General features: G+C 35.5%; 3 protein-coding genes across 3 annotated transcripts; 1 reads left to right on the forward strand and 2 right to left on the reverse strand.

Moving 5' to 3' along the window:
- The first annotated feature begins 902 nt into the window (after window positions 1–902).
- On the forward strand, window positions 903–7,585 carry LOC127627460 (potassium channel subfamily K member 4). Its single transcript, XM_052103845.1, has 6 exons — window positions 903–1,091; window positions 1,846–1,960; window positions 2,079–2,239; window positions 2,681–2,867; window positions 5,652–5,794; window positions 6,129–7,585. Exons 1-6 carry the CDS (start codon window positions 903–905, stop codon window positions 6,750–6,752), a joined length of 1,419 nt encoding a protein of 472 aa, XP_051959805.1. The 3' UTR covers window positions 6,753–7,585.
- Window positions 7,586–7,722: 137 nt separating this feature from the next.
- On the reverse strand, window positions 7,723–10,265 carry LOC127627549 (hatching enzyme 1.2-like). Its single transcript, XM_052103997.1, has 8 exons — window positions 10,197–10,265; window positions 10,090–10,108; window positions 9,927–9,989; window positions 9,480–9,620; window positions 9,273–9,390; window positions 8,401–8,579; window positions 8,223–8,304; window positions 7,723–8,143 (listed from the first exon to the last, which is right to left on the reverse strand). Exons 1-8 carry the CDS (start codon window positions 10,263–10,265, stop codon window positions 7,990–7,992), a joined length of 825 nt encoding a protein of 274 aa, XP_051959957.1. The 3' UTR covers window positions 7,723–7,989.
- A 2,055-nt stretch (window positions 10,266–12,320) lies between these two features.
- Window positions 12,321–14,275, reverse strand: LOC127627550 (hatching enzyme 1.2-like). Its single transcript, XM_052103998.1, has 5 exons — window positions 14,155–14,275; window positions 12,955–13,133; window positions 12,730–12,811; window positions 12,460–12,645; window positions 12,321–12,348 (listed from the first exon to the last, which is right to left on the reverse strand). The coding sequence occupies exons 1-5, from the start codon at window positions 14,232–14,234 to the stop codon at window positions 12,321–12,323; spliced, it is 555 nt and encodes a 184-aa protein (XP_051959958.1). The 5' UTR covers window positions 14,235–14,275.
- Between the last annotated feature and the right edge of the window lie 3,840 nt (window positions 14,276–18,115).

The raw sequence follows: 18,115 nt of genomic DNA on the forward strand, positions 1-18,115 counted from the left end.
TTTCACAAAAAAATGTTTCAAACTATAAAGCAGTTTGAGGCATTGTTCAACTGTCTGTCTGCCTGTCTGTCTCTCTGACATGCCTGCATTTTATGTACTGTATGTAGCTGTTTTCTTGACATTTTGTGTTATATGTATGCAGCTGCTATTACCATTTATTTTATAACTTTTTTTGACTCTCCTCTCTTTTTCTCCTTGGAAAAAAATAAAAATGACATTTTTTTTTGTCTTTTTTTATTATTATTTAAATCATTCCAAGGAGATAGCACAGGAGAGTCAAATAATAAAAAAAAATGGTAAAAGTAGCTGTATACATATAACACAATAGGATAATCAGTTTTTAGTTATCATATGCAACGGATTCTTACATTTTTAAGTGTGACTAATGTGTTCAAAATACTATTTTGGGCCACTGTAAATGGTTTGTCATATGTTGTTATGCAAACGTATACCAATCGTCATTCAATATATATTATGAACTTGACTTTAATACCCACACAGTGTACCTTCCTTTTCAATACTCTAGTCCCCTCAGTGTCCCTTCAATTAGATTGTGAGTACGAGAGGTTTCCAAATGGTTATGGATCCAGAGACTCTATCCTTAGCCACTGCCACAGACTGAGCTGGATAAGCTGGAAAAGGAGGGAGGAAAAAGAAAGGTTTGTGGTTTTAAGTTTTTCTTAATGAAATTCTGACATCAACACTAATTGCACCAACTTTAATATTGAAGCTATAATGGATTTGACCACAATCATTGGTAAAAATTATCATGTGGACATGGCTAAACTTTTATAATCAAGTGCTTGCAATTATCTTAATGGATGTGGCTGGTTTTGCAGTCCCATACCAAAAAGGACACCCTCCAGTAGTGGAAAAGAAAAGAAACAGAGAGACAGTCAATCATGCATGGCTCCACCCTTGCACTGATCTTGACTGGGGTGCTCCTGTACTTAGTGATGGGGGCACTGGTGTTCAATGCAATTGAGACCCCATATCAGGAAGCCCGCCACGTCCAACTGCAAAACACCCTTCAGGAGTTTCTATACAACAACACCTGTGTGAACCATAAAGATCTGGATACGTTTTTAAATGTAAGTTACTGTATACATGACACAACTTTAAGGTAAAACCTATTGTCTGGCAAACCTTAGCTTCAAATGCCCTCTGATAAATCTTTGAAATGTTATTAGATACACTGACTTTCTGTTGTACATTGAAAAAATAGTACAACAAAATAGCAAATTCTCATTATTTTCAGTGTTTTATGTCTACCTATAGAATTGAAAAATCACAAATGAGATCTCTTTAAAGGGATAGTTAACCCAAAACTGACAATTCTGTCATCGTTTACTCATTACATCAAGTTGTGTTCTAAGGAAAGGACGAAAGTCATATGGGTTTGGATCTAAAAAATTTAGATATTTTGGGTGAACTATCCCTTTAATATTTAATTTATTTCTCCATGACAACAATGAGATTAAATTGAAAACACATGGAGACTTTTCCAATTTTACCTGCTTCTCAGATATTTCGCCTGAGAGAAAAGACCCATGTAACCTTTTTAGAAGAGATCTTAACAATGTAATAAACTGTGTTCTGATCAATCAAGTCAAGAGATTTCAATATGAATCAATACATTTCTCACAAATACCACCAAAACTGAATTATCTGAGCTATGATATCTACATTAAACTATATAATCATACTGAATTTCAACAAAAGTGTAATTCGTGTTTTTTAATGAGAAACATCATTGAAAAAGATCAAACATAACTGAGATCTCCTTTAAGTCTACTGGTTTTAAAGAGCAAACTCTTGTTTCTATATTCCATTGTTTCCATACAGAATGTGGCAGATTCTATCAGTGTTGGAGTTCAACCCAGCAGCAATGCCACATTCAGCACTAGTTGGGACCTGGCCAGTGCTTTCTTCTTCTGTGGCACCATTATCACTACCATTGGTATGGGATTGACACTCACTGGCTGAACACAACTTCTTCATTCTTGGGAACATTGGCTCTGTGAGATATCAAAAAATATCTGCCCTCAGATCACAGTGAGTGTTTGTCTGTGGTCCAGGTTATGGGAACATCTCTCCAAAGACAATGTGGGGTCAGTTCTTCTGTATCTGGTATACGCTGGTGGGTATTCCCTTGTTTGGGTTTCTTCTTGGTGCTGCAGGAGATCGTCTGGGGACTTCGCTGAGCAATGCCATTGCTAAAGTTGAAGCTCTTTTATGGGTAAATGGAGATGATGACAAACATGATCTCACATTTCAATCATTAAAGTGATGGGTTACCCAAAAGTTAAATCTGTCTGCATTTACTCAACTTCCGTGGAACACAAAAAGAGATGTTTGGCAGTATGTTAGTTTCAGTTGAATGAGTTTGTCATTCTGCCAACATCTCCTTTTGTGTTTCATGATGACAGGATTTTCATTTTTGGCCAATCTATCACTTTACCACATTTACAGAGAAAGTGTTCACTTAATGAATTTTTACAAACAATAGAAACTTAAAAAATATTGTTTTTCAGGTTAGTTTAGCATTTAGATTCAAAGTGTTTCACAGTAACATTAGCATTTTGGTTAAAACTGTTTTTCAGTAAAAGTTTGTTGTATTAATTCATTTCAAGCTTCTCAGTATCTTTTTTCTTCAGTCTTCTTTATCTTTTCCATTCAGAAGTGGAAGGTGAGCCCAACCATTGTGCGTGTCATCACCGCTGTGCTGTCCATCATGCTGGGCTGTGTTCTCTTCGTCTTTGTGCCAATTTTAGTCTTCCAGAAGGTGGAAAAATGGAGTCTGCTAGAGTCTGCCTATTTTGTGGTTATCACTCTCACTACTGTGGGCTTCGGAGACTATGTTGCAGGTACCATTGGATAAAAGTTTGTTTCCTCACTTGGCAACTGTTGTTTAAGAAGTAGCTCACATTTTAATTTGAAAATATCCAACATTAACGCACAGGAAGTCGGCATGTTGTTTCCGAATGTTCCAGCACCATGGCATTGGCCACATTATGCAGTCACTGACTAGCGTCATCTACCATTGGTTCAATTGTATTTACCTTCTCCTGTGATGCAACTGTTAGCATGTTGCTTCAGCTGTGTGGGAGACCAGGGTTCACTTTCCATGTTAAAACCAGGAAGTAATCGTGTTTGCATAATCTGTGACAAGTGCAATTTGGAGAATCCATTTTACCTCTAAGACTAAATTGTCACAGTGAGGTTAGGGTTTGTGGGTAGAGTTAATAAAAAATGCATTTCTCTTTACTGTATTACATAATTTACAGCTAAATACAGCTCACTTTACAACACGCTTTTGCTGCCATTTTGTTGACATTTCATCCTGAACCTTGAGCTCAGACGTTCCCTTGCATTCAAAAACTTTATGATTCGGCCACTGGTGGCAGTGCTTCATATTTCGGTTTCCAAATTCACTGTGAGATCAGGCTGAAATGTCTTTATGATCTTTATGAAATGTGATTAAGACTCAATTCTGTAAGCATCTCTCTTGGTTTTTGACTCTTTCCCCAATAAGAGGTTAGCCTTTACTGAAGACTTGCTTTCCCTATGGCAATTTCCAGGGGCAGACTAGAACTAAAAAGTGGTCAAACAATTTCATAACTTTAAAACATATAACGCCACTGTAAATGTGATGAGTGGATTTCTTAGAGAAAGCACTAAAATAATCACATTATAGCTCAGACAAATGGCATGTCTGAAATTGTTTTCCCGACATACAGATGTTAGGTTAAAATATACATGAATGTACAAGGGAAAGTGCATTTTTTAGGTGCTGTGACAAGTCAGCATTTCTTCAAGTTTTGAAAGATCTTAATCCCCTTTCAACTTTTTTCTAGAAGTGCAAATACACTATTGTCTTTGTTAATGTGAGGTTGTGGAAACAACCAATATAATAATAATATATTATATATGTATATATACATAGCTATACAAGATCATAAAATGTTGTTTCAAATAATTAGATGAAGAAATTGTCACACAGCAGGACACTTATATACACACAATACTTAAAATTTCATGTCAATTACTCACATAAATGTGTAAATGTTTAAAAAAATAAATAATCAAAGTTGGCCAGAATATGTACAAATATAAATATAAACAAATATAAATATATGTATAACAAAATAAACATACCTCTTAAAGTGTAGATCTATGCAGATATTTAGAAGATTAATTGCTCGTATTTACTCTATGTGAGTTTCTTGTGTTTTTATATCTGCAGTGTTTTAATTCCTTCCCCACATTATTCTTGAGAAAAAGTGAAAACCCTATTCTTTGACAAGCGCCGTTTCTGCTATCCTTTAAACAAAGTAAGCCTCAAAGACTCAAATAGCCACAAAGTAATATTTTTCATGACTTATTTTCCACATTTTTATCATTATTCAGCTCACTATGCGAATAAATTATGCAAATGACTATGTACTGCTCATAGTTTTACTGTTTGCAGATTTTATATATGCTGCTGTTATTGCATTTGTTGTAACATGCGGTTATTTGTCATTTTCTGATAAAAAATGCACTATGATGTGCAAGTACAAAACTAAGAGTAATTTCCATCCATCCATCCATCCATCCATCGTCAACCGCTTATCCTGTGTACAGGGTCGCGGGGGGCTGGAGCCTATCCCAGCTAACATTGGGCGAAAGGCGGGGGACACCCTGGACAGGTCGCCAGTCCATCGCAGGGCCAAGAGTAATTTCAGTTTTTCAAATTAAAAGCCACTGTATTAGCTTCACCATGCAGATTCTTTATAATATTCAGTTTGTAATGGGTCTGCACAGTCATGTTGGAGCCCAGGGCAGCTGCCTATATCGCCTGTAGGACGGGCCGGTTCTTGTGCGGCAATGCGCCGGCACAAATTACCCAGCGGCACACCGGGGCAGTTTCTTTAATGAAACCTTGCATGAACAAACAGCCATTGCATTTTTTTGACTGCTGGGGGTTGATGTTAAATGTGTTGATTGATATATCAATGGTGCTAATCCTCCATTTCCTATATTATTTCGTGGTATATTCTGACTGAGATTTTCAGTGCTAGAGCAGAAATCACAAAGTGACAAGCAATGCTAAACATACCTCACCCAGTGTTGGGTTTATCTGATTCAAAAGTTATTAGTTACTGTAATATAATGACTTTTTAGTCTAAAAAGTATTGTAATACATGACATTTTTTATTCTTGTAATCAGATTACAGTTATTGACTTTCAAATAAGTATTTTCTTTATTACTTTAGTAATAGTACATTATTTGCACTAAAGTAATAATTATAAAACAATTATAAAACATTTAAAATATGAATTTATGTACATCTGTTAATGTTTCTGTGACACCAGAAGGGTGTGCGACAACAAATAAGGAAGAAATATAGACATTTTTAATTTGAGCAGAAAACCAAAAACCATGCCCTAAACAAAGAATCCTATGAAATGCTTGAAAAACTATGTTAGGTGACACCAGTGTCACAGAAATGGCACACTTCAGCTTAATGATAAGATGATAAACGCTAGCCCATAAGATGACCCAGTGCTCCCATTGGCCAGTCCATCCATGATTGTACAAGAAACATATACTTGATTCCAGTCACTGAGTCACTCTTTCTTTGTTTTATGCATTTCCTATCCATCAGGTAATAGTGGTGATGAGGGTCACCATAATTGGTACAAGCCTCTGGTCTGGTTCTGGATTTTATTTGGTTTAGCCTACTTTGTGTCTATTCTTTCCATGATTGGGAACTGGATTCTGGTTCTTATAAAAAAAACCCGTGCAGAGGTAAGCCTATGATTAAATCATGATTTCAAAATGAATTTTTAAATACTAAATGTGTTATGCCATTTTTGAATAAGGGCAGTGCCTGGTCAAACTCCCCGAGCGTCTCTCCAACGCTGCAACCGAAATCAGATTATTAATACCTCTCTCAATTCCCATCCCTTCTATCTTCATGATTACCTTCCTTGAGTTTCCCTCCACATCTGTAATTCATCTGAACAACTCCTATTAACCTGGAGTCTTTATCAAATTTCTATCATTCTGCTCATAGTGATATACAAATCTCTCAATAACTCTCATGCCTTTCCATTTCTCCTGCCCTACTTTCTGCTCTCAGATGGAGGAGTTGAGGGCACATGCCTCAGACTGGACCCAGAATATTCAGAACATGTCAGTGGATTTTAACATAGCTGGAAAACTGGAAGATCCTTTCAAGCGTACCAGGCGAAAGCGGCGCCACAGGCGCCACAGACGCAGCAACAGCCAGAGTGTATCGGGTGGAGCTGGAGAGGATGGAAGGGGGGAGAATGAATCAGAATCTGGCTCTTACTCGTCCGACGAGTCAGAAGGCAGCTCTGAGACTGAGTCAGAGGTGACAGAGACAAAACAGGTCCCGAAGGTAGGGTTCTACAAAGATATAGAGAAAGAGGAAAAGCCCAAAACCCCCGACATGGCCAAAGATCCCATCGACTCTCAGCCCTTGGATTACTTTGGGGAAAATCTTGCCTACATTGACGAGTCCTCAGATGCGGTGAGTGGGAAGATTCACTTGGATCCACTCCTGGATGTACCTGAATCCAATCCGGTTTCTAAAGATAAGCCCAAAAGAAGACGTCAAAGGAGACACTGGAAAAAGGATCCACAGATACCCAAGTCTATCAAAACCAGTCCAGCTGAACTAGAGAATATTATGCCAAACGGAGACATTCAGCAAAAAGACCCCTCTCCACTGAAGCTGTGAGCAAGCAAGTTGTTCATGGGGTTTGTTATTCCTCAAAAAAGCCTCAGTCCTCCACTTTGACATGTAATATGTGTCACTGGAATAAAGTTTTTCTACTGCTAGCGTTAGGGTATGCTGTGCTTTACTGTGAAGGCACCTTAAATTATTCTCAGATTTTACTGGGACTCTTGCCAATAGCAAAAAAAAAGAAGACTACGGATACCAATGAAGTCTTAAAGTCCAAAACTATATGTGTGCCTAAAATGAGATGGGGGAAAGGATCAGCTCCCATCTTGGACAACTCAGCATGAAGGAATGAGTGAGAAGTTTTATTGGGTAATCAAACAGTGGTCAAATGACCATTATTCATAACTGCATATAAGAAAGTCAATCATGATTAGATTCTCAGTGCCATCTACTGGACAGTTTTTGCAGTCAGATAAACTCTCTGATTATAGTGACTGCACATGCTGTGTACAGATTCAATTACTGTTTTATTCGGTGTGCCTTTAGCTGCTTTCCTTTTTTTATAAGTTGACAATAAAGGAATGACACCTTCCATTTGGAGGATGCAGATTTTGAATGGATAGTTCACCCAAAAATGAAAATTCTGAATTTTGCTATCATTTACTGACCCCCATATTGTCATCTGCTCTTGTGTTAAATGATCACATAATGTTTCATTTTTGGGTAAACCGTACCTTTAACACTCCAACTCATCTCTACTGATGCCTACTTTCAACAATTCTAGGAAATAACATGAAACCACATCACTGAGTTTTCCAGGAGTCACTCCTAACAAGTTTTATTGCAATAGAGCAATGCAGTCCATTACATTATGTGGTAAATTTACACACAAAGAAGTAATAAAAGATGCATGTATGTGATACTGTGCTGTAGAAACCTCTTTTATTTTGTCAAAATCTGTATTTCACTGGGGTTTAATCTTCCAATTTACATACCTGCAGGTAAAAAAAGAAATACATTTCACTTTTATTTCATTAGTATGGCAGTATTTTGTACAGTGTATGAGATTACTGACCAACTTAACATTTAAAATAAATAAGACTACATTTGTGTCTTTTATGTGGAATAGTTCACCCAGAAATTAAAATGATGTCCACCTGAATGACTTTCATTTTTATGTGGAACACAACAGGAAATGTTCTTCGACCAGTCCCTATTGCATCTTTTTTCCATACAAAGAATGTAAATGGTGACTGCGGATAACATTAAGTTTTTTGGGTGAACTATCCCTCTAATGTATGCATAGAATGTACTCACCACATTCATAGAGCTTGTTGATCTTCTGAATGTCAATGGTAGACATTTCCACTCTCTGTCCAATCTTCACTGAAGAGTCAGGAATAGGAGAGATGGATTCCTTCCCATACTGTATGGCGAAGGCAGTCCTGGAAATGGAAAGTGACATACAATTTTTCATATTGATAAAGAAGCATGTTTTCATAATAAATAAGGGTGATGTTTTACCTTCCATAATGCATGATTGAGGTATAGTCATATGGGGTATTCAAATTATTTGTATCTTTCTTCTCAAAGTTGTTTGCAGATGCTGTTCAAAGGGAATAAACATGGTTTTCATTGCACAAAAAGAAAAAGAAAACAAAATTGAGATCTTTGCACTTTACTTTCACACACATCCTCTGACCTTGTGGAATATTCTCCCAGTTGATACGGACATACTGGTCTCGGTCGCTCCTGGTGTGCTCATGGTAGAAACCCAGAGAATGAAGGAGCTCGTGCTCAATGATTCCATGATTAACACATCCGCTCACAGACAAAGATACCTGTTGTTTACCCCCAGTTCTTCCTACAGAAGACCAGCACCTGCACATAGGGAAAAGACCACTTGAAGAAAAAGCTCCTGCTTTGCATTTTACAAATGTATTACAGTTTTTTTCCATTACAAATTACATGATTAGCAAATATTTTGAATGAAACTTTTAGAATTACTTAGTATTTGCTATGTCCCCCTTTTGCCTTATAGTTCATAGAGATAGTTCACTCAAAAATGAAAAATCATGTCATCCCAGATGTGTATGACTTTATTTCTTCTGCAGAACACAAACAAAAAATTTTAGAAGAAAGATTTCAGCTCTGTAGGTGAACGTTTAGATTTTTGGGTGAACTAACCCTCTAATGACAACATGCACTCGAGCTAGAATGGACTCCACAAGTTTGTGCAAAACTTGATGATCCATATTATTCCAGCATAATTTCATAATGTTCCAAAGAGCATCTTGTGTGCTTTACGAAGAAATGAACATGTCAGTGTCACAAATTAGCTTTTTTGATTAGTGACCTAGAAATTATGATTTTTAATTAGTGACCTAGTGTGGAATCCTAACCATTTATTATTCCTTTTATGTCATAAAATGTTTAAAAATTCAAAATCTTTCTGTTTATTTTTGTACTCAATGACACTGTTAAAGTAAAACAACTTCATGATTAATGTATGGTTAAATTATGAGATAAAACTCTTTAATGTATGTTAAACTATTCAGATTAGGTCAAACACACCCTACTAGATTCTCAATACTGAGATAGTCGACTTGCGTGCTCCGAGGAACAAACCGAATGCAGGTTTTTTCTGCAATGCTCTTCATTGCACTTTCAATCGTTGTCTTCTCGTCGTTATCTGTGACATAGGTAAACAACAAATAAACACAGATGCTGGTTATTGTATTTGATGCAATCATACGTTCAACTGGATTTCCTATCACTCACAGAACAAGTCAGCAAAAGTGTAAGGCACTTCGACCAGTCCCAAAGTGGATTTTGGCCATCTGCAGTAGTTATTCAAGCATTTCATGGCATTTCTGGTTTTGGGCATGGCCAAATCTCCTTCCAGCAGCGAATCGCTGATCTCTGATCAATCAAAACAAAGAGAGTGAGAAAAGTGTTTCCCCATTTTCTTCAGCAAATTATAGCAGTGTTTCTGGTTTAGCTTTAGGACACAACCCAACAATACCAAAATTGTTAATCGTACAAAAGAAAACAAAAATATCCTTATAATCAAACATTGAAAATTATTAATATTACAATAAAATGCATTCTATGCTAAATTATTAACATGACAAGTGGATGATATTCAGGCTGAATAATTTTAAAAGATATTCTCGACCCACCAGTTGAAATCATATTAGAGAGATAATCTAACGCAAAAATTATTACCTTTGTTTGCCTCCAGAATTCTTGTGGAAATATCCCATTCATCATGCTTCTCAGAGCGGATATCTGAACAGAAAATGAACATATTAAACCACACTTTCTTTATTATGTTGTATTATATTGATCTAAATTAATAATATAGAGATGAGGAACAAACAACAGTCACCTTGATTGTTTATCAACACCTGTGAAGAGATACAGAGTGAGTAAGTGTGAGTGAACAAGAGAGGGATGGAAAGAAAGATGTTCAGTGCTGAGAGACGCAGAGTTTACCGTTGCAGGAAGTGCTTGATAGAGATTCAGCAGCACAGCGAGAGTGGAGAAAAGGAATAAACGGCCCATTTTTCCTCAATGTGTCTCATAAGGATTTCTCACTGAGAGTTGAACTGTGATGGAGCTGAGTGGGAGCCTATCTTATATATTATCCATCTAGGAGTGTCCACCTTTGGGTTTAATGTTTAAACAACACAGACAGTTTGAAAAGAATGGAAAAGCTTCTAGTATGGGATTATGTCAGCCTCACCCACTGATTAAGATTACATATGTTTATTTATCTGAAAATTAGGCTAACAGACTTAGGCTTCAGCAATCTTGTTATCCATATGGCTTTGCTACTTTAAGAGAGAGGTAAGTCACCAGTAGTCATGCTGTAGTATCAGCAACCTGAGATTACTTTTAAGTGTTTTCATCAATATAATTAGATCATAGAAATTATATTGCAGGTTCGTCTTGATACAATATTTTTTAATCAAAGACAAAATAAAAATCATAAACCAAACATCAAAAACATCATGTCCCTCTATATAAATTAAACTAATTTGAAGTAGTCCCATTATCTCTTACTCTTGTTTCTGGTTTATTATACATCATTTTAAACCAACCCAAAAACATTTAATGAAAACCAAATTTTTGACAGATTTTAAAAAGAAATGACCATGCAAGCCTTTCAAAGGCTTTTTCCGCATCTAAGGTCAACAACAGTACTTGTGCTTGTGTTTTACTTGCATATTCTATAATATTTAAAGTACGTCTCACATTATCCTTCAATATTTCACTATTCTAATTATTATTATTATCTCTGTCTTGTTGTTGTATTGTTTGTGCACTGGAAGCTACTTTCACCAAGAAAAATTCCTTGAATGTGGAAGCATACTTGGCAATAAAGCTCATTCTGATTCTGATAACCTATTGTTCACATATCCTGACTGGTCCGGATTAATCAAGAGATGATATTACCTTATTCAATCTACTGGCGATAATTGCTGTTAACAATTTGTGGTCTGTATTTAATAAAGATATCGGTCTGTATGAATCACATAGTTTTTTCCTACCTAATATATTAATGTGATGATGTAGGAATTCCAAGTGGAAGCATAATCATTGTTTTCCAAAGCCCAATTAACTAGGTTTAAGATCTTGCATAAACTCTTTATGATATTCGTAAAAAAAAAAAACATCACTACCTGGACATTTTCCATTTTTCATTTAATTCATTATGGCTAATTTCAATTGTTTTTCTGTTTTATCTTAATAAGCTCTGTATTTTGTTCACTTTTCAATTCATTTAAATAAATATTCTGTAAAATACTTTGTATTTCATTCCCAGTCTACTACTTTTCAGTGTATATAATTTTCTAAAATTCCTCCACCACTGATTGATTTTTTAAATATTTCCCCTTTCTCATTTTTAACTCTTACTATAAAGTAGTTACCTTTTTTATACGTTTTCTTAATTTATATGCCAGTAACCTTTGCTCTTTTGGACCACCATCATGATACTTTTGTTTGGTAAATATCAAGGTTTTGCACATTCTTTCAGATAGTAATTTATCTAATTTTCCCCTTCTTTTAATTTATTCATTATTTTCTCATCTTATGTCTAGACTCTAAATCTAAAAAAAAAATTAGTGTTTAAAAGTAGCTTCACTAACACTGAAGTTGTGGGTAAATAAATTATGAATTTTCATTTTTGGTTAACTAATCCTTTAATAATCCAACTCATCTCAACTCAGTTTGTTGCTTGTGTCAAACTTAAGCATAACGTTTTTCTATTATTGGTCAATAAAATGGTGTGCACATGTATCTTTTAAATCTGTTATAGAGACGATCTGAGCACAGATAGTTAGACTAGGCATGAGTGTAAAGGATGTGTGTTTTCCCTTTTATTAAGCAACCTGAGATGTTCAACACTGCTAGGATCTAACATGAAACCACATCAGCTCTCATTAACGGACTCTTCCAGGACCAGGAGTTGCTCTTAATAAGTTTTATTGAAATACAGCACAGCAGTCAGTCCATTATATTTATAGGATGAAGTTACACAGAAAGAAGGAATGGGGAGATGTATTCCAGTACGCAGTGCTGTAGTAGCCTTCAGCAGTCTGTCTTTCACTGGAATTATATCTTCAGTATCCACTTAATATACCTGCAGCAAAAAGAAAATAAATTAAATTTATATTCAGTTGGTATAGCAGTATTTTTGAACAGTACTTCAGATAACTGACTAACTTTCTGTTTAAAATAAACAAGACTACACATGTGAGTCTTGTGGTAGTGTGAGCAGATATTCTTATGTATGCATAAAATATACTCACCACATTCATAGAGCTTGTTGATCCTCAGGATGTCAGTGGAGGACATTTCCACTCTCTGTCCGATCTTAACTGATGAGTCAGGAATAGGAGTGATAGTTGCCTTCCCAGATTGTATGGTGAAGGATGTCCTGAAAAATGGAAAGTGGCATGCACTCTTTATATTTTTAATGAAGCCTGGTTTCAAAATACTGTAAATAAGGGTCACGTTGTACCTTCCATAATGCATGATGGAGGTGTAGTCATAAGTGGTATTCAAATTATTTGTGTCCTTCAACTCAAAGTTGCTTACAGAGGCTAAGCAAAAAGGGAAAAAAAATGTTTTCATTGAAATAAAATGTTCATTGCTGCTTTATATATATATATATATATATATACACACACTCACACACACACGCTCTAGAATTTGAGATCTTTGCACTTTGCTTTCACACACTAACCTGGTGCAATATTCTCCCAGTTGATACGGACATACTGGTCTCGGTCGCTCCTGGTGTGCTCATGGTAGAATCCCAGAGAATGAAGGAGCTCGTGCTCAATGATTCCATGATTAACACATCCGCTCACAGATATAGATATATTCTGTTTACCTCCAATTCTTCCTAGATAAGACCAGCACCTGCATAAAATGGAAATACAGCGCTTTTCTGAGTCCACACTGAAAATCTGGAATTCAATTGTATTTTAACCAGAAAAAAGGTGAGACATTGTCCATTAGCATCTTTGTACAAAAGGTTATTTTTCTTTGCTTTCATTAAATCACACAAGGTGCTCTTTGGAAAATTCTCAAATCATGCTGGAAAAACATGGATCATCAGGATTTCCACAAACCCTTGGAATCAGTTTGTGGCAGGGCGGAGGGCAGGGCCGGGTCGTGATTCTACACACCCGGTCCCTTATCAGGCTAATCAAGCCTCTGAGAGGGATAAAGGCCGACTGCGGAGGATTGTGCGGAGGAGAGAGATAGTTTACGGACATGTCTGTCATGTGTGTGTTTGTGTCTTAAGTTTATCATTAAAATATAATTTATATTGTCAAGCCGGTTCTCGCCTCCTCCTTCCCATCAAACTACTTTACACAGTTCAAGTGCTTGCTGTTATTAAACCAAAAGGATGACATAGAACCAAATACTGATATTCATGTTATTTTTTTCAATTCAACTTTTATTTCACATTGATATGCTGTCAATATAATATATGTGAAAAAAAACCTGTTAAATTAGATACATGTAAAAATAGGGAAATAATGTACACGTCGGCTCAACACTGTATATTTAAAATGCAAACTTAATGATAAATATATGGTTCTAAAGTTATTTTTTTATTTTAGTAATAAGGTTCATTTCATGAAAAGTGAATAAAAGTGAATAAAAAAAATGTCAAAGTTAATTATACAAGTTTGGTCAAATTCATCCTGTCAGACTCTCAATACTGATGTAATCGGTTTGATTGCTTTGAGGCACAAAACGAATGCAGGTTTTATTGGCAATGCTCATCATCGCACTTACAATCATCATCTTCGTAGTGTTATCTGGGTAAAAGGCAAATAACAATTAAATCCAGATGACGGCTATTGGATTTTGATATACATAAATAGGCCTACTTTACAATATGCATACAAATCGATTTCCTGTCTCTCACCGTAGGACGCAGAAATGGTGTAAGGCACTTTGATCAGTCCAGAAGTGTTTTTTGGCCATCTGCAGTAGTTTTTCAAGCATTTCATGGTATTCTTTGTTTTAGGAATGGCCAAATCACCCTCCAGCAGCGAATGGCTGATCTCTGAACCATCAAAACAAAAAGAGAGTGAGATGATACTTGCCCCATGTCATCCAGAATGTTATAAGTCTCCTACTCGATCTTTACATTGCAAAAGTGGCACAGAAGCTGCATATGAGGTAGCATATATACAAATTTGGCATGACATATAAACAGAATTTTGGGCAGACACAGAACCTGCTCAGAGCAGCCTTGATTCACCAGTGTAAAGTCAACTTCAAAGAAATAATCTGAATAACTATTACCTTTGTTTGACTACAGAATTTGTGAGGAAATATCCTTTTCATCATGCTTCTCTGAGTGAATATATGAACAGAAAATGAAAATATTAACCACCATACTTTGTTATAATAACCTAGTGATGAATACACAAACAAGAGTTGAATAGAAACTCACTTTGATTGTTGGTCAACATCTGTGAAAAGAGCAGATACACAGTGAGGGAAGGTGGAAGGGATGCAACAAAGATGTTCAATGCTGAGAGTTGCAGATCTTACCATAGCAGTCCTTGAGAGAGATTCAGCAGCAGAGCAAGGATGAAAAAAAGGAATACACGGTCCATTTTCCCTCGGTGAGTCTCTTAAAGGATTTGTGTTTTAGCTTGAATCAAACTGAGAAGAGTTGAACTGAGCTGAGTGGCAGCATTTCTTATATATTCCCTATCTGGGAGTGTCCACCATTGGGTTTAAGGTTAAAACAAAAGAGACAATTTAATAAGAATGTAAAAGCTTATACCATGTACTTATGTAATACCCTCTGACTATGTATAATTACATTTGTTTATTTATTTGAATTCATCACGACTACATGATACTTGTATCAGTCTAATAAAAAAGTTGTCACTAGTAGTCGTTCAGTAGTATCAGCTACCTGAGTTAAAAGAATATTCCAGGGTCAATACAAGTTAAGGTCAAGCGACAGCATTTGTAGCATAACATTGATTACCACAAAAAATAATTTCAACTTGTCTCTTCTTTTCTTTAAAGAATCAGAATTCTGGTTTCCAGTAAGGCACTTACAATGGAAGTGAATGGTGCCAATCCGTAAACGTTTAATTACTCACTGTTTCAAAACTTTAACAACAACACATAAACAATATGCATGTAAACATGTTTTTTTAGTGTGAAAAAAATCGCTTACTAACCTTTTCTGTGTAAAATTATAGCCAATTTTACGACTTTGTTGCCATGACGATGTAATGTCAACAAACCCTATCATGATGATTTAAACAACTTTACAGTTCAAATAACACATTCTTCTGTGTTATTAATGTAAGTACTTTTATAAAATGATAAGCTTCAGATTTCTGCCTTTAAACCCTCAGAAAATTGGCCCAATTTACTTCCATTGTAAGTGTCTTACTGTAACCTAAATTTTGTATTTTTTTTTAAGAAAAGTAGGGACGAGTCGAAATACATTTTTGTGGTAATCAACATCATCCCACAAATGCTGTCGATTGAGCATCACTTGTATTGAACCCGGAATATACCTTTAAGATGTATTCGTCATTATTATCAGATCATAGATATCAGATCATTGAATATGTATACTGCTTCCATTTTAACATCTTAAGAGTTTACGGCCAGAATATAGAGATCATATTTACAAGTACACATGGCACAGAATACAAATGCAATATAATCGTCACTTGATGTTTTTAAAAACAGCATGTTCTTTGAGCTCTGTTTGTGTCAGAATATCTTTGGACAAGTTACAACCTAAATCACTGACAGCATCAGTCTATTACAATTCATACCTATGACAGTGAGATCTCAGTTTCACAAGAAACCGCTCTGTAAGCCAAATAAGAACACACTTACATTATGAATGACAGCTGAAACATCTTGAGCAACTGTGAACGAAATAAATGTAATCCAACTCAGTAGGTGAGGTTGCCATAATCCTGTGCAAAAAGCTTACCTTAAAATGCACCATGGAGTGCTGAAATAAGACTACACTGCAAATGGCAGAAATCCCCATCTGTACTGGTTGATGGACCTTACATTGGCGATAGCTTCTCATGAGTTTTTGTATTTATGTATCTAAAACTTGGCTACTACTGTTAGTGCCTCATAATATTGATTTAGACCAATAACACAAATCCGGCCTTAAAGTAATATTCTGGGTTCAGCTTTGCATAGACAAGGTTAGTAAGCAATTTTATCACAATAAATTTGTGTTAACATGTATCATGATTGCATCTTGTGGCTACACCTTTGAAACTATGTGTATTTTTCTGTCTACTGGCCACATTCACTTCCATTTTAAGTGCCATACAGTAACTTTTTTTTTTAATTTTTGTCGAAAATATTTTTTGTGATAATCATTATGCCACATTATGCCACAAATGCTTTTTTTGTATTAAACTCGGAATATGCTTGTAACTGTGGGTTGATTTTTCTTTCAGATACCTTTAAGGATTGTACATCTAAAGCGCCAATGTTGGACCTTTGTGCCACACACTGATAACAGAGTTTGGCCACACCTGAATAGTGCATCAAATCTCCACAGATATTTTGAGAATTACTATAAACCTATACTCCCAAAATTGCATGATCCTTTGTCGCTATACTTACATAATAATAAATACACTGCTTTACTGGCACTGCACCTGTGATTAAGTTTTGAAAGAACACAATGGGAATTATTTTGTTTACTAAAGATACAGTCACTTTTCTATAGTCTCCAGTCATTATTTAAGGTTAAATTATTGTGTTGTAGATTTGTCAAGTCATGTTCGAGAGAATAACTTGAATAAGTAGGATTTTAAACAAATGTCACTGCATTATTATTTTGTGGACAAGGCCTCACTGAACTGTATATGAAACATATCATCACTTCCCTCAGAAAGGGTTGGACAAAGGCAGGAAATATCGGAATAGATTCACATTCCAAAATCTGTTTAAATTAATTTGGTGATTAATGTTCATTAATGTTCTGGCTTTAAAATTTGCTGGGCGAAAATGTAGTAACATGGCTTTATGCTATGTTATTCAACAGAAGAATAGAAATAGGACTGTATATTTTTTTACTCTTACCTGTGGCACTGCCCTACAATGCCGATACGCAGTAACTAGTATGCAACACTGAAACTAAGATAAAATAGCTTAAAAGTTTTTATTGTCCATCCAAATGTGGATTATAAAATAGTCCTGCAGATCATAGTCTAAAGGTGTCTTTAAACAGCCAAGTTAAGCCTGCTCTGTGCCTTCTCAAATATCTGTGTAAAGACGCAATGCCATATAAAAGCCAGACAAAATTATGCCTGCTCTGACACAACTCAGCCCAGATTAACAAAAGTTTCAATGCTGTTTTGGTTCTGTATAAATTAAATACAGCATCAGTGCAGCTTTAAACTGTTGTTGTAATGATAGAGCATACATTTCATATTTTCATTAATTTCATACACTGTAAAAAAAACAATATGTGAAATTTAATTACATTAAAATGTATTTTAATGGCTGCATATTTTACGGTTCACCAACATTTATATTATTAAATTACTGTATATACATTTGATATACTAACCTACTGGAACTCTAAAAGTATAAAAAGATTTTTACTTTAAAGTTGAATTATTAATCACTGTAGTAAATACAAAAGGCCACATACTAACTTAAAGTTCATCAAGAGTGGTACTTCTGGGACCAATACTTTATACACATGTACAGAAAGTGCACCATAAAACACCATCAGGGTAATTCATGTGAAACTAAAATAATGTAATAAATATTAATACTGAAGTATGTAACTTCTTCTATTTTAAAATACTTTGTCCAATCCCAGCTTAAAATGCAGACAACTGTAAGCGATTTGTGGTTTA

The sequence above is a fragment of the Xyrauchen texanus genome, chromosome 34 (genome assembly GCF_025860055.1).
Source record: "Xyrauchen texanus isolate HMW12.3.18 chromosome 34, RBS_HiC_50CHRs, whole genome shotgun sequence".
Lineage (NCBI taxonomy): Eukaryota > Metazoa > Chordata > Actinopteri > Cypriniformes > Catostomidae > Xyrauchen > Xyrauchen texanus.